General features: G+C 40.4%; 1 protein-coding gene across 2 annotated transcripts in view; it reads left to right on the top strand.

Annotated features, from left to right (window-relative positions):
- CCDC6 (coiled-coil domain containing 6) overlaps positions 1-24,397 on the top strand; it is a 110,765-nt gene that overhangs the window by 61,139 nt on the left and 25,229 nt on the right. For both annotated transcript variants that reach the window (XM_045437473.1, XM_045437474.1), the window contains exons 3-4: positions 8,592-8,720; positions 22,992-23,095. In XM_045437473.1, the coding sequence (XP_045293429.1) occupies positions 8,592-8,720; positions 22,992-23,095 (233 nt within the window). The remainder of the gene's footprint in view (positions 1-8,591; positions 8,721-22,991; positions 23,096-24,397) is intronic.

Below are 24,397 nucleotides of genomic sequence, written 5' to 3'. Positions count from 1 at the left end.
TGAAATCTTTGTTACGAAACAGGAAACATATCACAGTTTTTCTTGTAGCTATTCAAAAGGAGAGTGAATAACTCATGAGTAATCATATATGGCAATACATTTGAAATTTTTAAATTGTTTTTAGTCTTTTTTTAATGTTTATTTTTGAGAGAGTGCCAAGTAGGGGAGTGGCAGAGAGAGGGGACAGAGGATCCAAAGCAGGCTCTGCACTGAGAGCAGCAAGCCCCATGTGGGACTTGAACTCATAAACTGTGAGATCATGACGTGAGCCAAAGTTGGACGGTTAATCAACTGAGCAACACAGGTGCCCAGTACATTTGAAATTTTAGATGGAACGGACAAATTAATAGAAAAACATACTGTCTACAACTGGCTGGGGAAGAAATAGAAAACTTGAGCTTTGTAACCATTAGAGAAATTGAGTAGGTGAGAAACAACCTTTTGTAGTGAAAAATTGCAGGCTCAAATGGTTTTACTGCAAGTTGTATCAAACATTCGAGGAAAAAAATGCAGGTGATTTTTGCACAGCACAGGGCTTAGGGGTGCCACCTCCTCCTTCCAATCCTTCTCTCTGCTCCCCCAATCAAAATCTGTGTAGAACTTTTAGTTCCCCTGAAAAACTTAACCACTAATAGTGTGCCATTGACTGGAGGTCTTACCTATAACATAAATGGTCAATTAACACATATTTTTTATGTTATTTGTATTATATACCATCCTTTTACAGTAAAGTAAGCTAGAGAAAAAATGTTCTTAAATCATAAGAGGGACACTTGGGTGGCTCAGTCAGTTACGTGTCTGACTCTTAATTTTGGCTCAGGTCATGATCTCACAGTCTGTGCTGAGAGCCTGGAGGCTGCTTGGGATTCTCCTTCTCCCTCTCTTTCTGCCCCTTCCCCACTCAGGCTTGCTCTCTTTCTCTTTCTTAAAATAAAAAAAATAAACTTAAAAGAAAATACATTTATAGTATGGTACTGTATTTGTTAGGGGGAAAAAAAACCCTATGCCTATAAGTGGATTTCAGAGAGAAGAGCATTGAAGCTGGAAGGGACAGGAAAGTGCTAAGGCCTTGGGTGGGATCATGCCTGCCATGTTGGAGGAGCAGCAGAGAGGCCAATGTGGTTGGAGTGGAGTCTTGGAGGGAGAGGAGTAAGAGTTGAGATTGAGGAGGTAATGGGTATTGGGGGTTTCGTGGCCAGCATGCAGATCACGTAGAGCCGTTGAGCCATAATCATGAGTTTGGCATTCAGTCTGCAGTGGGAGCCATGGGGGGCAGGAAAGGGGTTTGAACAAAGTAGTGAAATGATCTTGCCTTGATTGCTATCTCAAGAAGAAATTATGGAGTGGAGGCCAAGGTGGGAGCTAGGCTGTCTATTTTAAGAGTATTCCATAATCCACACTGAGATAGGGTTGATTGTTCTAGGATGTGATAGTAAAGATGGTGACCATTGGGTTCTAGGTACATTTTGAAGGAATATCCTATTGGATTGAGGATGGATTAGAAGTGGGCATGAGCAAAAGACAGGCTCAAAACAGACTTGGAGATTTTGGCATCCATGATTGGAAGAATATAGTTAACCATAATTTAAGATGGGAAAGGCTTTAAGTGGAGTAGACTTGGAGTGAGAAGGTCAGAACTTCAGTTGAGTGGTCTAGACATCCATATGGAGATTACAGATAGGCAGCAGGATAGATTTCTTTCAACAGAGAAATTTGGGAGTATTGCCATTAAGTAATGCCTAGAGAAGAACAAAGACATGTCATTGGAAATCACATAAAGAGAATGCAAGGACAGGCCACAGTGTGAGAGAAGATGTTTGCAACCTGTATAACTAACACGAGACTAACGAATCAGTATGAAAAATGGACTGCTACAAAGAAAATGGATAGAGACTTGAACAGACTCTTTGCACAAGCAGATAGGCATATGAGCAGGAAACAAATGAACAAGTATACATTAGTAATCAAGAAAGGCAAAATAGAACACAAGAAGATATTACTAGAGAAGTCTTCTGTATGCTCTCAGGGAATGGAAATGGTTGCTGCTTTTAGAGCAGTTTGGCATTACCTAATGATACTGGAAATATTCACGGTCTGTGACTCAGCAGTTTCAGTCCTGGATATATTCATGATGTTTGCATATGTACACCAGATGTATACAAGAATGTTTTTTGTGGCATTGCACATAATAGTAAAAAACCAGAAATGACCCAAATACTCAGTGTCCATAGAGTAGACAAATTGTGCTCATCCAGCGGGATATCATAAGGCAGTAAAAATACTGTTCAACTAAGTAATGCAGGTGAATGAAATCCTAAGTTTATCTAGCAGAGGAAGCTAGACAAAAAAAGAATGCAAAACCAAGCAAAACTCATGTTTAGAAATACATAGGCAATAAAATTTCTTTTAAAGAAAAAAATTCAAGGAGTTCTTACTATGAGTGAGAATCAGGAGAGCGATCACCCCTCAGAGATGGAGAGCTGTGATTCAGAAGGATACACTAGGCTCTGGGAGAGAGCGGGCAGTGTTAACATTTGTTGACTTAGGTGATGGTCACCTGAGAGTACTATATATGTAGTAATGGCACCCTTTATATTTACCTAGTTGTCTTGTTCATCCTGAGGCTTACTCTAAGGGAACAGTGTAAAGGAAGTGAGTCAGTGTTTGCATGGACAAGAGATTTGTCATGATCTGGAGTGGAATTCACTATGTTCTGGTCACTGCTGTTCATGGAGCTTGCAGTCCTGTAAGAGTGATCGAGAATGTATACAGGTGCTCGAGGATGGCAGCACACATCAGGGATAAGGATGAAGGCTGTGAAGTCAGAGACCTGTGTTTTAACCCTGGATCTACCCCTCATCAGCTGTGTGATTTTGAGCAAGTTACTTGACCTCCCTAAGCTGTGGTTTTCTTCTTCGTAAAATGCAAAAGATAGTATCTGCCACAGAGTTATGGCCATATAAAATGCTTGGTACATAGTAACTAGTGCCTTAAAGTATTAGCTGCTTTTAGAAGTAGCTAATAGAAAGATATGAAACATGAACTAGACCGTTATCATGCACACAGGTACAATGTGCTCCTCACAGCTTAAAGAAGGGGAGGATACAGTATGTTGGGGGCATGTGGGAAGGTACTGTGGAAGATGTTTTCTGAGCCATCGCTCACTTTGAATAGGTTGGAGGGAGGGATTCAGGCACTCTACCAGAGGGTACAGCACGACCAGGGTTGTGGAGGCAGGGGTGTGCAACCCCTGGACTGGAGTCGTTTCCAGAAGTGTTTGCCCAGCATCATGGGTTTCAGTTTTTTAAATTTATTATTTTAGTAAAAGAGTCTTTACTCTTTTAAGAGTAAAAGACATGAACTTTGCCTTTAACACAGTTACAACCATGTGCTGTTTTTTGGCACATCCATTCTTTGTTAGGTGTCTGGACCCTGAAGGCATTTATGCTCATGAACCTTAGACTGTCACTTGGGCAGAATGTGAAATAGCATGAGGAAAGCATGGGAAACTTGGATAGGATTGGATCACGGAAGGACTTGAATGTCATGCCAATGATGTTATACTTTTGCAGGTAAACAGGGAACCATTGAAGGGTTTTGAGCAGAATATTGATGTATTAATAGGGTTTGTCTGTCAGGATGATCTACACTGAATCTGGGGAGATTTATTAGGAGGCTTTGGCAGTGGCCCAGTGAAGAATAATAAAAGACTTGAACTAGATTGGGGCCATGAGCGTACAAAGAAGAGGGTGGTTTGACAGCTGCTCTGGAGGCTGACTAAATGCCAACTGGTAACTGATATGAGGTGTTGATTGAGAACAATTGTACCAGTAACAGAAGGGGTTTGGAGGTGGGAATAAGTGTGGGCCCAAGAGGCATTTAGTGGTGATATAATGAATTTGAAACGGGAAGCTGACTTTCTGCTCACACTCCTCAATAGAGTGGCTAAAAAGTTGGTTCATAAAAGACTCAATGTCTTTTCACCTAGTTTTGAACTTTTTTTTTGCAAAGCTTCTATGAATAATATAATTGTGTTTGACATCCCAATGACTTCATGTAGTTATTGTCCTATGGTGGCCTTTACTTGGCCCAGTGCAGTTAGTTCTAGCTTTTGGTAGTTGTCGGTAAACCAAGGATGCTGGCTGTGGGATGGGGGTGGTGAGTACACAGAAGTGTTAGCCTGGACCAGTGAGAAAGAAGGTGGGAGCATCTTGGGTTTATTCTGAATTGCACTGAGAAAGCTGGGTCCTGGGGCTGGTGGCTGGAGGCTTGCCTCACTTGGCAGTAGCTAGATGGACAACAAACCCAGACTCGCAAACATGCTTCACCCAGCCTGGGATTTGGCAAACTTGCTGCATGCCGGCTGGGAGGCTTGGCTCGACAGCCGACCTACATGTGCACCTGTGATGGTTCTCTTAGGTGAACAGTTTGCAGTGCTTCTACTTGCTAGTGAGAATTCGACCCAGAATAAAGGTCATGCAGTGAAGAATTCTGGAGTCTCTTATACAAGAGGCCTGGTTCACAGAAGTGGCTCCAGAAAGTCTTTATAAATTGTAAGATAGCAGTTGTGAGTGATCGAATGATGCTTAAGCCTAGCCTATTTGAGATCAAATTAATGTTATACTTGTCTTTTTTAACAGGCTGGAAGCTTGCTTTAGGGCTTCATATATAATGAGTGGATATGGTAACAAAATGCTCAAGTTTTAATACTTAGAAATTCATAGGTTTATAGTTTGTATCTTTGCTTATGGCTTTCAGTTATGTTGGTTTTGTTTTGTTTTTGATGGTGAAACCTAAGTAGCAAACTTTTATTCATATAGCCCTAATTCCATTGAAAATGTGCTGCCAGTGGATCATTTGTTACATAATATAATTTCCGTTCTACACTTTTCAAAATTAATGTTAACTATATTGCATAAATAGGAGTCATAAAACCCTTGCATAATCTTTGTGATTGACTTTATAAAGTGTATTTATAGAAAATTCTGATTAAAAAATTAATCTGCCTAAGCCTTTTGCTTTAGATATATTTAAGGCACACACGTGAGTTTATTTCACATTAATAGAATTTGCTTGACTGTTTACTTCTCAGTTCGAATGATTTTTGCTCTGGTTTAGGATCACTGACCTTCTTGGAAGATTTAAAGTTGCTCATAAAATGTTAAGACCTTTGATTAGAAATTTAAAATCATGCCTTGAATTTTATGCCTACACGTAGGAAATTTATTTCTGAGAGCTGGCTTGTGTCAGCCTGAACGAGGCTCCTTTTAGGGTTTTTGATGTCATGAGCTGGGGATGTTGGTTCAAGCCCCGTTGGGGCCAAGTGACTTGGATTTACATGGTATCTGTTAAAAAACCAACAATTTCTGAATGTTCCTCAGGTGGACTCTGCAGTTGTTAGTTCCTCAAGATCCCTTTCTGCCCTCTCACCTTCTTGCTCATCTGAACTCTCATGACTTTGAAGGGGGTGTCTCTGTATCTGTGTGTTTCTCTTTGTATTGGTGGTTTCTTTGTTCCAAGGAAGAACCTATTTCCTGTTTCTAATGCTCTGTTCAGAAACTCCACGCTCTGCCCCGAAATTGGCTGTCACCTGAGAGATGTCAGAACAAAGCAAGCAGCAAAGCTGTTTGTTCCAGCCCTGACTTTCGGGGGATGATGAACACGCGCATCTTTTGGGGGATGATGAACACGGGCATCTTTGGCAGACAGATCTCAAGATGGCTTGATCTTTCCCAAATGGGTTAGTGTAACCCAGGGATCTCACTTGAGTTCTGGTGACAACAGCTTTACCATCAAATTTTCCTTAGGGGATATCTCTTGAGAGGGAAAAGCCTCTTAAAATGGAGAGCTTTTATGGATTTTATTACTAGTTTAATCTGTATTCTTAAAGGAAATACCTCATCAGATATTGACAATATAGACCATCTGTCTAAATAGGAATATTTTTCTGTAAGCCAATGACAGCCTTACCTTTTTCTCAGATTAACATTCTAGCTTTGTGGGCCAGACATGTTTCAATGTTAGATTGCATCCTTGATTGTTTTAATTTACCTCAGGGCAGAAGAATAATGCTTAAAAAAAAAAAAAAGGGAGGGGGTTCTTTTAAATAAAAATGGCAACAATTGAAAGCATATTGGAGGAAAACATACCTGGTGTAAAAACTACTATGCAGAATGTTTAAAGGTTTTAAGACTAAAGTTTATTTTTCTAAAACCAGTAGATACCATTTAAGCTTGGTGCTCATGAACTGTTCTAGGGTGAGGGTGACATCTTCACTCAAGATGTCCCCTGCGTCTAACATAGTACTTACAGATGGAAGGTACACAGGTATGTAACGGAGTAAAAGTGTTAGGTGGGGATGGGCATGCTTTGCTGTTTCTTCCTCGTGAGTGGTCTTGTTGCATCAGGGTCTTTGTGTCTGAAGAGCTCTTCTTGTTCTCTGTTGGTTTCTCTTGTTTCTTGTAATTACTGCTTGATCCTGCAGAACCTGAGTTTTAAAGAACGAGCTAAAAATAGACTTGTCACTTCCTTGCATCTGCTTTTTTCCTGGGTCCCTGCAAGGTTGACCAGATTTTCTTGAAGTTGCACATCAAAAACAGTTGGAGAAAGAAGCATCTGTTTAGTCAACATTTCCAGCTTAGAAAACTGTCAGATTTTAACCTTTTTTTTTTAACCAAGTATGTGCTTGCAGAGCAGTGGTAATTGTGTCGGTGTGGTGAGGGTTCGGTGCAGCTGTATGGAGGTTGCTCAGGCCTGGCTAATCTTTTTGGGTTGCCCATCATGCCATATGCAGGGTTTACCCAGAGACACAGCGTCCTCCAGGCAAGCGTCTGTGGCGTCCTGTTTTCTGTTGGGTTGTTTGATTTTTTTTTTTTAATTTTTATTTTTTTAACGTTTATTTATTTTTGAGACAGAGAGAGACAGAGCATGAACAGGGGAGGGGCAGAGAGAGAGGGAGACACAGAATCTGAAACAGGCTCCAGGCTCTGAGCTGTCAGCACAGAGCCCGACGCGGGGCTCGAACCCACGGACCGTGAGATCATGACCTGAGCCGAAGTCGGACGCTCAACCGACCAAGCCACCCAGGCGCCCCGGGTCGTTTGACTTTTTAAACGCCAAAGATGCACTAGATGCTAGCGGAGTCTGAAGCTGATTCCTCCTAGGTTTGCTCAGGATCCAGTGGGAGAATACTGGCTTGGGGTTCAGAGCAGAATGTGGGTCCCAGCCTTCACTGCCTTCAGCTGAATTATCTTGGTCCAGTCTCCTGTTTTTTCACATAGGAAATGGGAGTGATCACGCCTGCCTAATGCATATGAAGAACCTGGTACACAGTGTCTGCCTGAAGAAGTGATTTTGAGGGTGAAAGTAGGCATCAGTGTCCTCTTAGACCCCCACATAAAAGTACATGTGTTTCATTGTTTTTAATGGCTTTTACTTAATCTCTGTTGGGCCCTGTTGCTGTCATTCTCTCCAACCCCTGCTGTGAATGAACACTCCCAATTGAGAATGTTAGAAATAATGCATAGAACCCCGGTTGTCATTTCCTCGATTCCCTTTTGGTTTTGATGGTTGGGGGACCTTTTAAAAAAACTTTTCAGTGACACCATAACCTTATCTTTTGTTTCTTTTATTTTTTTAGAGAGAGCGTGAGCAGGGGGAGAGGGGCAGAGAGAGAGAGAGAGAGAGAAAGAAAGAAAGAAAGAAAGAATATCTTAAGCAGTCTCAATGCAGAGCCCTGCATGGGATTTGATCCCATGACCTTGGGATCATGACCTGAACCAAAATCAAGAGTTGGACACTCAACCGACTGAGCCACACAGGCAACCCTAACCTTATGTTTTACCTGCATAAATAAGAAGCCTCCCTCCTGGGCTTTTAGGAAAGACGTAGGAGGTGTGATGTACAGTCTCATTATAGAAAGATAATTAATTCTACTGGTTTTTGCCAAAGGATGCTTATTAGTGTATTGAGACATAGCATTCAGAATAATTTACTAAATATGTTTTGTGATTGTGACATCTCTTCCTTCTTTACACACATAAAAATCTGAGTAAACTAATTCATTTAATTAAAACTGACTGTAAAATTTCTATTTTTAATATAATTTTTATGGTGTTATATAGTTTGAAAAGTACTGAAGGGTGTGTGTGTGTGTGTGTGTGTGTGTGTGTGTGTGTGTGTGTTTGAATAGGGATATTTTTTTGAAAACGTTAGTTTTATATTTGAAGTTTCCATCCTTACCTCATCCCTAGCTTCCCAATTCCTCTCTACAGAGGCAACAACTTCTATGTTTTTAAAAACTAAACAATCTGTATTTAATCATGGTTTGATGCTCAGGTGTATTTGCCCTGTCACTTGTGGCCTTTTGGCTCAGGCCAGGAGCGTACGTACGTGGACTCTAACTTGTGGTCGTGAATTAGAGGACCCTCGGAGCAGGTTACACACTAGGTGTGCACTTGGGTATCAGCAGAAATGAGGATTGTAGCTTCTGTGATGATACTTCTTACTTGGTGTAATCAGCTTATGGAGCCGGTGTTTCCGTGGCTTTTGAGTGTCTCAATTCCCACGTCTGTGATTTTTCCATTTTCCAGTTGCAGCATGAGAAAGCCGAACTAGAACAGCATCTCGAACAAGAGCAGGAATTCCAGGTCAACAAACTGATGAAGAAAATTAAAAAACTGGAGAATGATACCATTTCGAAGCAGCTTACATTAGAGCAGGTAAGAATCTATAGTTTCTCAATACACTTTTTTCCTCATATTATTCTCCCTCACCTTATTCTTTTTGGCCTCAGATACCCTGGGGCATGTGAGTGAAAAATATTTTTCAGCTGTTTCTTCCCACAGTGGAGACTTCATTTTTGTAGTAAGATTGACAAGTCTGTGGAGCACCTGCTCTCTCTGTCTCACACTTTCTCTTTTTTTAACTGCAATTAATAAAGTTTCTGGAGATATACTGTGATGTACTGACTTATAGGTACGAAATGTTAGGTTCCTTTTACAAAGGGGGAACAATGTATTTTTAACCACAGGATAGATTCTGTGAAAGTTCCTGAGACAGTGTTGCTGTGGAACTAAAACTTTTTTTCAGGGGTTCTTGAGAAGAGGCAATTAGCATTTTTCTTCTTTGAATTATTAGCAATATGATATGAACCCTATCTTTTCCCAATGTGATTTGTTGGTACAGATATGGAGGCATAGATTTGGTTGCTTATCCTGACTCAGCCTCTCATTAGTTGTATGACCTTGCATTACCTTCTCTGGGCCCAGCTTTTCCATTTGTAAACAGAGAAGGGCAAACTAAAATCAGGAATGGCAAGCTTAACCAGGTACAAAAGGTGGCAAGTCATAGTGTACAATCCCTTTGTCCACTGCCCTCCACACATGTTGGTGTTTGAGCAGGGTCCTCGCCTTGGGAGTCCAGACTGGGTCTTGTGCTCCTTCAACACACAGAACTGTGGGCAGCCATTGTCAGCCCATCTGCGTTAGTATGTCAGATAAAAGTTCCTGTTATCCCTAGTCTAGATGCTCCCTAATGCTTTTGCCCCAATCGAATGTCCTGAAATTTTACTTTCCCTAAGCTAATTATAAGAAGCTGACCATACTGTACAGCGATGTGGTTTCCATGTAAAATTCAGCGTATTGACGAAGGTCTTTTAGCTCTTTGTGATTTCAATCCTGATTGCCAGTTTGACGGTTTGGCTAAGCCTTTCATGCAAAGTTGTCTGATTTATCCCGACTTTAGGGTCTTTCTCTGTATCTTAGTTCATGCTGACTGATTGTGGAATCTACCCAGGGCCGTTCTAGTTCCATTATTTTACCTGAGAACGAAATGGTGATGGGAATGTCAGGTTTGGGAAGAAGTCCAGGTTGGCTTTAAACTCATCTAACTGACTTTTGTTTTCTGTGTTATTCTTGTATCTCCCTATATCAAAAGAAAGGGATGTCACTGGGTTTTCTAAGATTGTGAATAATGGTCCTAAAAACATTTTTCTATCCCTTCCAGGTAAAAGGAAAAAAAGGTCTATTTTCAAAGGTTGGCTATTTGATATACATCCAGAGTAATCTATACTTACCATTCATCTTTGGAATTCAGATGCAGTATCTAAATTTGGAAAAATCCACACGCTGTTGGAAAACATTTTGTTCCAGAGTTCACCTGTTTAATTCCTAGGATAGGGGACAACCAGTTCCGTTCAAGTTAAAGCTTTGAAGATTCTTATTGAAGGTCTCTGACACACCAAGTACTGATACTTGTTCATCAAGAGCTAACCAAGTGACCAAGTGAAACTCTCAGTGCTTTGTATTGTGAGAACTTCATTTGGTCACAGCGTTCATGGTGATGGCTGAGTGTTAATGGCTTCTTTCTTGTATTTGCAGAAGTTCTTAAGGAGTCTATGGGACAGGGGCTGTGACTCCAGGGTTTAGTGTGGCCACAAGGTGGAGGTAGTGGTCTGACATCAGAGAGAGGACAGTTTGGTCTTCTAGTCTATGGGAGAGAGAGAACGAGTTGTTGTACTGTCTAAAGGCTCCAGCGACTTTCATCATGGAAACCCTTTAAAATGATTCCAAGGCATACATTCTTGCCAGGTTAATGACTTAATACACGTTTAGGGTTATTTCACACCTCAACAATTAAGAAATGGATTTCCACAATGGAATATATGCATTGTAAAGCCCTATTCTGAAAATAAGCCTCAGATCTGGGATGTAAAGTTTCTGTTTAACATCTTTAAGTGTTTACTTATTTTTGAGAGAGAGTGCGCACATGCATGCACACGAATGGGAAGGGGCAGGGAGAGAGGGAGACACAGAATCAGAAGCAGGCTCCAGGCTCTGAGCTGTCAGCACAGAGCCCTACACGGGGTTCAAACCCACAAAGGATGAGATCATGACCTGAGCCATAGTCGGACACTTAACCGACTGAGCCACCCAGGGGCCCCTCAAGGTCCTGTTTTAATTAAGATGAGAAACTGCCCCCACCCCGACCCCTGCTTTGTTTTAGTATGTCCAGGATGATTAAATGTTGGGGATCTTTTGCTGTATTCTGTTTAGCTACAAATAATTTTAGTCAATGCTTAAGGGGGAACAGTTTTTTCCCCTCCAGTAGAAATAAATCTCTGTTTCTATGAATGTGATCTGATCCTCTCTCAGGATTATCATCCATATGATATACTATATGTCACAGTCTCTGTTATAGAATATATTCTGTATCATAGGTTATCAGAAGAGCAAAGGCATGTACTATATTATGTATTATATAGATTTATATGTAGTACATGGCTTTGCTCTTCTGACAATAAACATAGTTTTTAAACTGTAAGCTATTTGAAGGCAATTATCCCATGTGTCTTATGGTATACCGCTGCTTTGCTGGAAGAGTTTAAGTGTAGATTTGGCCAGGTAACTGTCATTTGTGTTTTGGAAGGAGGTACAGTATAGTGTTCGGGGCCTGGATACTGGATTCAAGAGGAACTGGATGTGAACCTGGTTCTTCTGCTTAATATCTTAGTTCACTTTTTGGGGGTGGGTAGTAGTGGTGGTAGTGGTTTTATTGAGATATAATTCACATACCATAAAAATCATCCATTTAAAAGGTACAACTCATTGGCTTTTAGTATATTCAGAGTTGTGTAGCCAAAACCACAAACAATTTTAGAGCATTTTCATTACCTCAAAAAGAAACCCTGTACCCTTCAGCTGTCACTCTGAATTTCCCATTCCCTTTAAGCAGCCACTACTCTGTATTTGCTCATGCTGGATACTTAATAAAAATGAAATCATATATAGTATGTCATCTTTTGTGAGTGGCTTCTTTCATTTAATAAAAGGCTTGTATCCATGTTATAGCATGTATCGGTACTTGACTCCTTTTCCTGACTGAATAATGTTTCACTGTGTGGATATATCCTATTTTGTGTATGTGTTCATCATTTGATGGACATTTTGGGTTGTTTCCATCTTTTGGTTATTAGGAATAATGTGGCTGTGAACATTCACGTACAGTTTTTCATGTGGATATATGTTTTCATTTTTCTTGGGCGTATACCTAGGAGTGGACTTGCTGGATTACATGGTAACTCCATGTGTACCTTTTGGGGAGAGTGCTAGACTGTTTTTCAAAGTGGCTGTGCCATATTGATTATAGCATCCTGGTAAATGTGAACTGGTATCTCATTGTGGTTTTGTATTTCCCTGGTGACTAATGATTTTGAGAATCTTTTCATGTGCTAATTGGCTATTTTTTATATCTTTGAGAAAAATGCCCATTCAAGATCATTTTATTATTGAATTCTAAGAGTTCCTTATATATTCTAGATACATTTCCCTTATCACATATATCATTTGCAACTCACATGCCAGGGGACCCCCTCACTGTAGACTAGGATTAGTCTGGTCAACATGACTTTAGTGCTTTTATGTTTTGTTTCGTTTTGTTTTTTTAACTGGTGGTCACTGCCTGCAAACCCTTATTTGAGAATTTTTGTTTAAACATGGTCATTGTTTGTCTCTTATTCGGCATTCACATTTTCTTAGGAGACAGTAAGAATATCTAGAACTTGGAATATTCTTTTAGTGTCAAGATATCTTAATCTTGAATGTTTTCTGCCAACCAGGAAGAGTTTTTATTATTTCTCTGGAGAAGGATAACTAGCATCAAAAGGTAGTCCACATTTGCCTATTTATTAAGTGAAGTTCAACTCAGCAGCTCTGGAGGGCCCTCTGTGCACTTGGCATGGAAAACTATGGGAAAGAAGAAAATAGTGGCCATAAGCAGGTGGACTAGATACTTAATCATTCTTAGGTAGTACAACAGAAAAAAGTGGAATAAGTTAATGGAGAATTAGTCCCATAATTCAGCTAACATTTACATCGTGAACAGGATTGCCTGCCAGCTACCAGATGCCCTACTCTTTTTCTTTTCTCTAGCTGGCATAGTGAGTATAGTTTTCTCTGTTACTTCTGGAATTTGGTGCATCATCTTTTATCTGAGCTGTTTCCTGTTCCCAAAGCAGAGACACTGTTTGTCTAAAGCTGTATTCAGAATGGGATGGCAATTTCATTCATTAGGATCCATTTTTTTAATCTGTATTAAAGTTTATTTAAGTCATGTCTTCAACCGGTATGGGGCTCGAACTCACGACCTTGAGATGAAGAATTGCTTGCTCTTCTGACTGAGCCAGCCAGGCACCCCTCATTAGCATCCGTTTATAAACATCGTATCCCATGTAGTTTTTAGGGAAACTCTCACCTTGGTTCAAATCTTCCTTCCATCTGAATAAACTGTATGCCTTCAGGCAAGCAATTTGAGCTCTTTTGTGAAATAGACATTAGTACCTAATTCCTAGGTGTGTTGAGGGGATTAATGTTGCATCCTGCCCTTCCTCACACTACATGCATATTGAAGTTCTTCATTCCTCCACTCAGAATCCTTCCAGTGTGGACTGCACAGCAAGAGATAAGTTAACATGGCAACCCAGTACACTGATGTTTTTGTACCCATATATATATGACTGGGACAAGTTCCATAAGACAACATTTCTTTTGATTTTCTATTGAATTCCATTTCATTTTTAGCAAAATGTAGGTCACAGTGGACTAATTTCACAATCCAATAATGGTTCATGACCTGCAGTTTGAAAATCATGCTCTGCTGTGTGCCATGCTTTCTTGCCCCCACATCTCCATGGATCTGTTTCCTCTGCCTGGACCGCTTTTCTCCCTCGCCTGCCCCATTGTCCTTCATCTTACCTGACTTTCCTCCTCCAGGCAGTTAGGGGTGTTTGCTGTAAAAGTATTTACATAATGATCACTATTTCTCTTGTAATACTTGGTACACAAACAGCAACTAGCAAACAATTATACGAAATGTTTCTTCCCTATAAGTTTTCCAATAAATTGAAGGAGGGAAAGCACAATGTTGACCTCACCACCGTATCCTGGTGACTCACATCTATTAAGCTCTCCAAAAATGGTAGCTGCTGCTGTTAATAATGAAAGTTTCCATCTAATTACTATGGTACTTTACCCTACCCATTTTCCAGGAAAATGAGAATGCATATTATTTGAGCCACAAATGTCTTACCACCTTCCTTGACCTTGTCTCCTCAATTTATGAGTCAGAATGTGCTCAAGTGTCATTTGTGACCCAGCCCCTTTGGCTTTCTTTTGTGCCCATGCTATAGTTAGTGCATTTGTATGGTACATATCCTGTATTAATTCAGCACATCTTTGTTATGTGCCTGCTCTCTGCACAAACTCTGCTAACAAAGATGATGTTAGGTCCCAGCCTCGTGCAGTCTGATCTCCTGTTCCAGGAAGGCCAGTGAAGAGGGATGCTGTATGCGTGGCTGTGGTGGAGGGGAGCAGTGAGGCCTCTGTGGTGGCCCCGACCCCCTTTCCCCTACAACCATGGGAGACACCCAAAAGCTCCTTGGCACCGGGTTTAATTATTTGTTAATGGACACACGTGGTTGGATAGATCTAAATCCAGCCTTGTTGCGGGGAAGGAGAGATTGAGAGGAGACAATGGGAGAGAAGACATGCAGTAAAAAGTGAGTGTCAGCACTGTGTGGAGCAGAGATACTGGAGACAGAGAAGAGAGCTCATGAAGATGTGAAATTGAATCCTTCCTCTTTGCTACTGGGCAAGGAAAGAGAAGGAGTTGCATCTTTGGTGTCTTTGAGGGCATAGTTTATCTTTACAGTCAGCATTTTGCATGAGGCAACCACGTAGCTGTAGGCCTCAGTGGTTACCTTCAGCCTGGCAGCATCAGGTGCTTACAGAGGCTTGACAAGACCCCAGCTTACAGGATCGTTGCAGAGGTGACACCCACTTATCCTGGTGTCTCTCACCATCTGTAACCAGCAAATGCAGAGGCTGTGGTTTAGAGTGATGCATTTCAATCCTTAGGACAAGATTTAATTTTGTCCCTTTTTTTTTTTTTTTTTTAAGTGAAACAAGGACACATTTAGTGTATTTTAAGTTCTATTAGGAAGAAAGGAGGGGCACCTGGGTGGCTCAGTCGGTTGAGAATCTGACTCTTGATTTCAGTTCAGGTGAACTTGATCCCAGGGTCATAGGATGGAGCCCTGCATTGGGCTCCATGCTGAACGTGGATCCGGCTTAAGATTCTCTGTCTCCCTCTCCCCTTCCCCTGCTTGAGCATGTGTGCTTTCTCTCTCTCTCTCTCTCTCTGTCTCTAAAATACAAATTTAAAGAAAGAAAGGAAAGTTTTAGGTTTCCAACTCTTAGAATAGTTGCTCTTAGTCAAGGATACAAAATGGCCTTTCTCACTTGTATACAAAATAATTCATTCAAAATACAAACCAGTTTTGCATCTTTGGTTGATCTTTTTTTAGTTGCTGTGGAGCCAAGGTATTTTTAAAATTCACAGGGAATGTGGCCCTACTGGGTTCTATTAGAATTCCATTCACACTAACTGCTGCCCTTGCAGATTCTTGCAGTGCGAGGAATCTGGGTAGTACCTGCTGATTTCTGTGTGCCGTTTTTCCCCCCAAAGAACAACCATGTTACTTGGGGTTTACTTCCATTAAAGAGATGAAATTTAGTGACCACTGCATACTTTGAAATTTGATATCAAGTGCTAATCTCAAATTATGGAAATCATGGGAGTTTTTAATTAAATGTTTATATGAAAATAATCTATTGCTCTTTCAAGAAAAATCGGAAGACACAGAAGTACACAAATGATAAAAACATTACCTGGATTACAATCCACCCCTCAAATAACTACTATTCTTATTTCTTCTTCATCTTCCCCCTTTTTTTTCCTTTGTTCTTCCTTTAAAAAAAAACTGTGGGGTATTACAATTTGCTACCCTGATTTTATTTTATTTTTAAATAAAACATCATAACTTGTGCCTGCATATTTATGCAAAATGCATTAGGGTACAGCCAGACGTAATCATAGTAAATTGTGAAGTTAGCTGGGTGGCAATTTGATTGTAGCAAGTCCTTGAGGGTGTTTGGGTTGCTTGAGAAGCCTGGGTACAAGCATCTTACCTACTGCTTATTTGGGAGAGCTGGGAAAAAGCCTCAAAGCATAACTGAAAAATTAGTGGAATTTTGTGCCTTGAAAGCAAGCAAGCTGGGGGCACTCCTCCAGTAGTCAAAGGAAGCATCAGTGGGCTCTCTTTTCAGTTGATTTGTTTTGTAATCCAGAAAACAGGATGTCATGAAGCCAAGGATGTCATGAAGCCGACTGAGAGGTCCCAACTCCAGACTTGGGAAAGTAAACTCTGAGTTCTGTCAGGGACACAGATAAGGAAGTCTTCCTGCAGGATATGGGGGGGAAAATCCCTCAGAATTTCTTTGCTAGATCTCATTTCAATTAAGTAGAAAAACGTACTGTGTTTCATCTTGTCAGACTTTATTTTGAAGTATCAGATAACACCTGCCATGTGGATCAGTTGGTGCAAATGTTGTTACATAGTGGCAGGGAAAAAATTCAAAATGTGTTTCCTGTGCAAGGAAAGAGATACCTCCCCATGATCCAACAGTGTGTGTTTCTGGTCATGCATGTATGTGTGTGAAAACTCTCGCCAGTTAAATTGAAGTCCTGTGGTATGCTACAGTAAGGGCAATAACATCCAGAGAGTACTGTACTCAGGCTTTTTCATTGCTTGTGATTTTGAAATGCATGAAATCTGTTTATGACCAGAGCAGTAATTTGATGACTTAGAAAGGGCATTCTCCTTAGCTAAACATGCATGGCTAATGAATGAATGTCTAAGTAAATCCAACATCTCTGCATAAAGGAAGTGGGATGGATGCAGTTATGACTTTTCATGGAAACTTCCGTTTTGGATAAAGCATATCAAGAGAAGTTTCCCTAATGTTAGTTTCTTAAGCTTATTTTAGATAATGGACTGGCGGTAGCCACTGATGTGATACTGTATCTACAACATACCCTGTGTTATGACTTCTTTCCCAGGTCTTCTCCACTGCAGTCTGGATGTAGCAAAAGAATGTACACCCTGTTCCATCAATGGTACTTATGTTAAAAGTCCCCTAGAATTATTTACCCACTATGCATATTTGTATATTATCCCAGTTAAGTGATGAAAACTTAAGTCCAGAAACCATATAAATCTGAATAATTCTGTGTGTGTGTGTTTTTTTTCATAAAAGGCCTTCATTTCTCAACATCACTGAATAAAAGTTTTAAACTTTAATAAAATTTATTAAACTGGTAAAATGATGAAATAATGTCATTTTTACATGTTAATATTGATGCGATATTAATATTGTCCTGAAGTTCAGTTCATCAGAAAACAAATCTAATTTTTATAGGAGAAGTCTTTGAGAAAACATTTGGAAGCTGTAGTATAGAAGGTTGACTCTGGGTTATCTGGAAAATTCTCAGAGTATTTCAAATAGCTGACACTTGACTATTATCCTCTGAGATTTTATTGGCTTATTCTGGATTTTGTATATATAAATTATCATCTTCAGTTAATGGATGTACTGTTAAATTGTACTGGGAACTTTCACTTTTAAGATCAGACATCTTTAAATTTCTTCTGTTACAAAAATAGTAAGTGTTCATTAAAGAATTGGGTGGGAGCAGGAAAAGGCGGGAAGAGAAATTATCACCAATATTCTGTTCACCCAAGGGGCAGCCCTAATTATCTTGCTGTATAGTTCTTTATGTTTTTTTTTTTAACATCTTTTTCCTTTTTTTCCTCTATCAGTATATTCCTGATGTACATAGATAGATTTTTCACTTGTGATTTTGACTTCTTGGACTTAAAAGTGAGCAGCCTTTCTCTCCTTTTTTGTTGCTCTTCACTGACCAGCTTCCCTCGGTTCTTATTTGGATTTGCATTACACTAGCAGTGGTGATGACCTAGAACTTGGTTTTAATTTTGAAACCAGCCTGCAGCTTGGTTAATCAGATAGGTACCTGGGGGCTCTGTGGTCTATGAACACCTGTCTTAACTCATCTGTAATAAAATGTGTAATAAAAATTGGCAGTTTGATTTCTTAAAAAAAAAAAATTATTTTTTCTTCAGAAGGCAAGGGTCAGATATCTTCCATCTAGGAGGAGCATTCTCAGGGCTGAGCAAAATTCCAGTGATTGCCTGAACAGACACCAAGAGAGGCACTAACAGTGCTTTTAAGTTTTACTCCATGTCTGTTGCTTTAATTTGTGAACAAGGCTTTGCCACAGAGTAAGGACCATGATGTATTATTATACTCAACTCTTTTCATGTGAGTTGCCCCTGATCTGTTTTAATAGCCCCCTCATGAATCCCGTTCTTTCCTATGTCTATGTAAAACCTTGATTAACTCGAATGTATTGGCAAAGTAGGATGGGATGAGATCTTTTATTGGCTCTACTCCTTGTAGTAGAAACAAAAGGGTCTTATCCCATTGGGGCTGCTAGAACAACATAGACTGGCTTTGTTTCTCATTTCTCATGGTTCTGGAGGTTGGATCTGGATCCTGGTGTGATGGAGTCCCGATGAGGACCTTCTTCCAAGTTGCAGTCTGCCCACTTCCCCTTGTATCCTCATGTGGCGGGGGAGAGCAGACAGCAGCAAGCTTCAGGGTCTCTCTTGACTTCTAGAAAGGACATGAATCCCATCATCAAGGGGGTCATGACCTCATGACATCAACTAAACCTAATTACCTCCTAAAGGCCCCACCTCCAAATACCATCACATTGGTGGTTAAGGCTTTACCATATGAATTTGGGAGGGGGGGGGGACACAAACATTCAGCCATTGAAAAAATACATTTTGTTTTGTTTTGTTTTTTACTGTAATTTAGTCATTTTCTGAATATTTACTGTTATTTTCCCAAGTGGTTCTGTTGTATCTCCAGGGTCACCACTTTGAACATCTATAATGGTATTATATAACAAATTGATTGGCAATTGGGCTAAATTATCAATAGCCTTCAGATACTACCTAACTTGGAAAGTTCGGGGGGATTGTTGTGCTAATCCATAGTACCCACTTGTTTTCTTAGGATTTATCTCTCTCTTTTAGGGAAAAAAAATCTAGTCAACTAAGAGTTGGTTAATATAGGTCTTAGAGGACTCTGTGATTTCTTTTTTAAACATGGGGTACTCTCCTTACATTGTCACCACCTAAACTACCCTCTCCTGTATGTTGTAGCAAACTGTGTGTCTGTGTTCTGTTTGTATGATAGCTCTTATTTCATGGGCATTTCCCTCTCTTTTATTATCTTGGATTAGTTGTAATGGGCTGCCTTCCAAAGTTTGTTTTTTAAGCCATAGGTTTGGGGCTCGAAATATATTTTCCCATGGAAACAAGGATAATATTGTTAGACTAAAACTTTTTAATATAGATTGAACAAAGTTCACTAAGACCTTCCAAGATTCTAGGATTGAACACGATGGTTAGGCTGAAGTTCTCATGAGGTTTTTTGGCTAACCATTTCTTTCTCATACCTCTGCCCCCAGTGTCCCAGTTCTCTTTAAATCAGAAAATGCTGCAGTGAGAAAGCAGTGTGATGGTGTTTGGAGCCATCTCTCGGCCATCCCCTACCTTTTGCTTTTTTGGTAATGGGTCAGTATCTGCCCACTGAGAAGATACAGATAGGATGGGCTGTGAATTCAGATGAGCCAGCTAGATTTATTATACTCAAAGTTTATCCACTAAAGTTTCTATATTTATTTTGGGAACATAATAAGAACTCCTGGTCTGACATTAATTAACTTGCGATGGAAAGGAGAGCTACTGAAGAGAAGAAAAGAATTTGGCAGTCCATTGAACTGACTTAATTATAAAGCAGGCTTTCAAATGAGTATTATACAAATCCGTGATATCCATTGGTGCTGAGTGCTCGCAGAATCAGCAGTCAGAGTGGCTTGGGTTTGCCCGAGAATTTGATGTTGGCGATAGATGAATGGGCGCCTGTTGTACGAACACTGAATGTAAAAAGCCCTCAGGTATTACTAGGAAGGAGCTGGGGAGAGGATGACAGTTAGAGACCAGCATAAGGAAAGCAGTGTGTCACTGGGCTGATGTTTCCATTCAGACAAGACTCTCTGACTTCCTACTCTGTAAACTCAACATACACTGTCAGTTTTGAGGACTGTCTGGTATCAGGACGGTGCAAGCATGGAAAAATCTACTTCTGTCTGAATCGGCAGAGCTGGTGTGTATGCTCTGGCTCCAGATGTATAGGTTGTGGAATTAGACAAGAGGCGGAAGGGCAACTCTGATCCAGAACTTAAGAGAGTATTAATCATAATCATAATTAATCATGATAATATCATTTCCTCTAACTTCTTTGCCCTTTAGTGTCAGAGCTCCTCAGCAATGCAGAAAAGTTGAGATTTTTAATTTTTTTTTTTCAACATTTATTTATTTTTGGGACAGAGAGAGACAGAGCATGAAGGGGGAGGGGCAGAGAGAGAGGGAGACACAGGATCGGAAACAGGCTCCAGGCTCTGAGCCATCAGCCCAGAGCCCGACGCGGGGCTCGAACTCACGGACCGCGAGATCGTGACCTGGCTGAATGAAGTCGGACGCTTAACCGACTGCGCCACCCAGGCGCCCCAGAGATTTTTAATTTTTTAAAAGCATTCATTCATTCATAATTCATTTATTGAAAAGTTGAGATTTTTTAAAACTGAAAAAACCCCGAAAGACCCTACCCTTTCTAAGGCTTAAAGATAATGTGGACTCCTACAGCACTGCCCACCTGTGTAATGAAACCCCTGCGTCTGAGCCGCTGAGCTGGGGCCTCCTGTGTCGTCTGCTTCATGGAAGTAAGTTCATAGAGCATTGGTACAGCAAACCCAGCTTTCACAGGAAGCCTTGGTTCACTGAAGGCAGTAAATTGATAACTTGTAGCTCAACCAGTAGGTGCTGAAAAGAACCTGAGATTCATGTACCTTTTCTGCTTGTTTCTCCCGCTCTCTTACCTGTGTGGGCATCGTGTCAGACTCCTAAACTACCCTCTGCTCTGCTGCTCCCAAGAATTGTTGGCTCGCAAATCAGAGTAACTTACCCTAAATCTTACTTTCCCTTCAGGATCCCCATAGTTGAGGGTTGGACAGGACCCAGTTCTTTTGGCCACCGTGGTGACTGCTCCCACTCCTATCCTGGTGATGTCGCTTTGCCAGAGTCACACGATCTCCCAGGGCAGTGGTCTCTTGGCGCTGAAATGAAAGGATGGCCTTAGATGGTTCTCTTGCTCCCTCCATCTCTAAGGGTCTGGAGCTGAACTGGCTCAGACTGAAGACAGCTGCCATCTTAAGCCTCACAGAGAATGATAGTGGCTAGTCCTGGAGGGGACCACACAGGTCAGGTAGGCCAGGCTTCTCATTTAGTGGATAAGGATCTGCTAATAGCCACATGCTTAGTAAGTTGTACATGGGTAGAGACAGCTTTGTCTTGATTTTGCTTTTCAGAGTTATTGATTAGCATTATGCATGATTACTCTAAAATTAAAAGCAATTTGATATAAGTTTACTAGGCATCCCTATGGTAAAACAATTCCTAGCTTGAAATTTTCCTTGCTTGCCAAGTACTCTCTATAATGCTTTTAGTTAAACATGGGAACAGGATCCTTACAGGGTAAATGCCTTGGAATTTTGTTTCTTTAAAAAAATGGCTGTAAATTGTACTTCAAAGCTTGGCTAAACATGTGGTCAGTGCAGAGAATCACGCAGTTTAATAGGGGTTCCATGAGCTGCTCCAGGGTTTCTCCCGGTTGCTGCAGGTTGAAAGTGTCTGACATTCCGAAGAGCATTTGTGCATTCGCGTGCTCCCAGCTTCACTGCACAGAATGCTTCTGACTTGTTCTGAGTCCCCACCCCCCTCCCCACCCCCATGCAGGGAAGGTATTTCCAAGCTGTATTTTCATTTGACCATGTGATCTTGGTTTATTCACTGTTAATAAGATCTGCTCTGGTTGCTTTAAAAGCCTACGGTTTATACATGGCACTGGTCTCATTTTACTGTGTACACAGGGACCTCTGATCAGTGAGGAGTCTCTGTGACCTGCTAAGGACATCTTTGCAGCTGTGCAATCAGAAATAATTTGTTGACTCGGTGATTGAAAAAGTGAATTGCTACTGGTTGAAGAGACAGCACAGGGGCAGTACCATAGCCATTCTCTCTTAAAAAAAAATCTGTTACAATTATTTAATATCTCAAACATGTAGAGAAGTGTAAGAATGATATAACACATTCCCTCTACTGTGGCTGTGAAATTTAGCATTGCACTCTCTATCCCTCTTGCCAGCCTTGTTTTTCTTCATTTCTCTTTTGCTCTCCACCAAAGTATATAACTTATTTCACTTACTATCTATGCCCCCACTAAAATGTAAGTGTCATGAAGGGCAGAAAATTCTGATTTTTTGGTTCCCTGCCAGTGGCCTTGTTCACAGTATTCGCATATTGCCCAGTATTGATTGATTAAATGAATTTTTCCATGTTTGCTTCTTTTCATGAAGTAGAGTGCATTTGGGGGTTTCCTTTGCAGCTGCATACTTTCCCCCAAATCAGATCTTTCTCTTCCCTACCTCCTCAGAAGTTACTAGTATTGTGCATCCTTTAACCAGTATGTAGAATTGTCTTGGGGTGTTTGAGTTCTTTATATACATGGTAATATAACCTTTCTGGTTTAACTACATGCAGAACCTGGGGGGGACAGACCCAGATAAATCCTGGTGTGAGTGGTAAGCACAGCTCCCCCAGACCCTCTTTAAAGAAGATTTTCGTGTGTCTTGACTAAATGTTGAAACAAGCAGTGTGATTCATGTACCAGAGGGCAATGAAGCATTCACATCAAAGAGTGAACCTCTCTCAGTTTTCTCAGTTGAAGTTTAAGAACTAGATGCTCTTAATGTGTCTGTGCCAGGAAACTGGCCATTTCTTTGCAGATTTCTCCAAGCAAGGGGGTCCTAATGGTCCAATCAAAAAACCTCATTAACAAGGTTTAAATGGCCTACTATTCTCAGTAAAACTTTTTCCCTTCCTTTAGTTGAGACGAGAGAAGATCGACCTTGAAAATACTTTGGAACAAGAACAAGAAGCACTAGTTAATCGTCTCTGGAAAAGGATGGACAAACTTGAAGCTGAAAAGCGGTTTGTTTAGTCTTGCTGTTCAGTACGGTGTGTGTGCATGTCTGGGGTGCTGAGCTGGGTGTGACAAGGATAACAGAAGGGGCATTGTGATGCCCTGGGTGATGCACTCATTCATTAATTTGCCAAACCAAAAAAGTGTTGACAGCCTTCTGAACTCTTCTCATGCTGGTCACCTCTTTATATTTCTCTCTTATCGTCCTAGTAAAATTTCCTTTCATTTGGGGTTAAAGGCTATGAAGAGATTAGCTAAAGTGCTATTTTTCACCTTTAAATTGTTTGAAAGGTGGTTGCAATTTCAACTTTTTACCTTGTTGAACTGGCTCTCCCAGTTTTCTAAAGTGGTTAGGATGTATATTGTGTACAGTTAATGATTACACATCTCTAGAATGTATTTCATGAGGAAAGCTGAGATTTTAACAGGAAAATTATCGATTTTAAAACTTACTGTAAAAAACTTGATGTAGTTAAGGTTAGGAATTGTGCTAAAAGTAGGTACATGGATGTGAAATGTCATTCAACAGCGAATGTTTCTTGAACCCCTTTATGCAAAACACTGTCAGGCCCTAATTTCTATGTACTATGTACTTTGCGGGGGTGATGGAGCAGGGCTTGAAGAATGGCAGGGAGGTTCTGTATGTGGGATGTGTTCATGGGTATGGAAAGGGAGTTTTTTAAAAATGTTCATTAAGCTACTTTTACTAGGATCTTTTGTTTGCTAACCAGAGTCCTTTTCCCGTAACTATTTGGTCTGCGTGAACATCCGTAAGTTATTTTGAGTTCATCTCTAAATTTGCAAAATATAGTCCTGTCTTTAAGTGAAAAATAGAGCTCTATCCCTGGGAGAAATATTCAAGCTGTAGGTGAATTGGCTGTTTTGCATTATTGTAGTGGTACTAATAAATTGAATTATTAAAAGTTACTTAATATAATAAATGCAGGGATCATTATAGTATTTAACATACCAGTTTTCTCAACAAGGGCAGGCCTGAAGGTGATTCACAGTTTGCATTTGGGCAAATTTACAGGTAAAAAGTTAAAAACCAAACCAAAACCCTAGCAGCTTATAAAAGGGGACTTGGAGGTCCATTGTCAGTCTGCCTTCCTTTGCAGAATGCAGCTGGAGGTTTTGTATAGATAAGTACCAGAGTATTGTGTTAAGTAATATGAAATTATCATCTGTAGGTCAAAAGTTGTTGAATATTCACATTCCATGTGCTTCAAAATAATGATAATTGGTAGAGAAGGTGGGACCACCAATTATTAACCCAGTGATTTTCGTTTTATTTTGTTCTTTATCCTTTT

Source organism: Leopardus geoffroyi, chromosome D2 (genome assembly GCF_018350155.1).
Source record: "Leopardus geoffroyi isolate Oge1 chromosome D2, O.geoffroyi_Oge1_pat1.0, whole genome shotgun sequence".
In the NCBI taxonomy this organism is placed as follows: domain Eukaryota; kingdom Metazoa; phylum Chordata; class Mammalia; order Carnivora; family Felidae; genus Leopardus; species Leopardus geoffroyi.
Note: the sequence above shows the minus strand (reverse complement) of the source record. Positions and strands in the feature narration are given on the sequence as shown.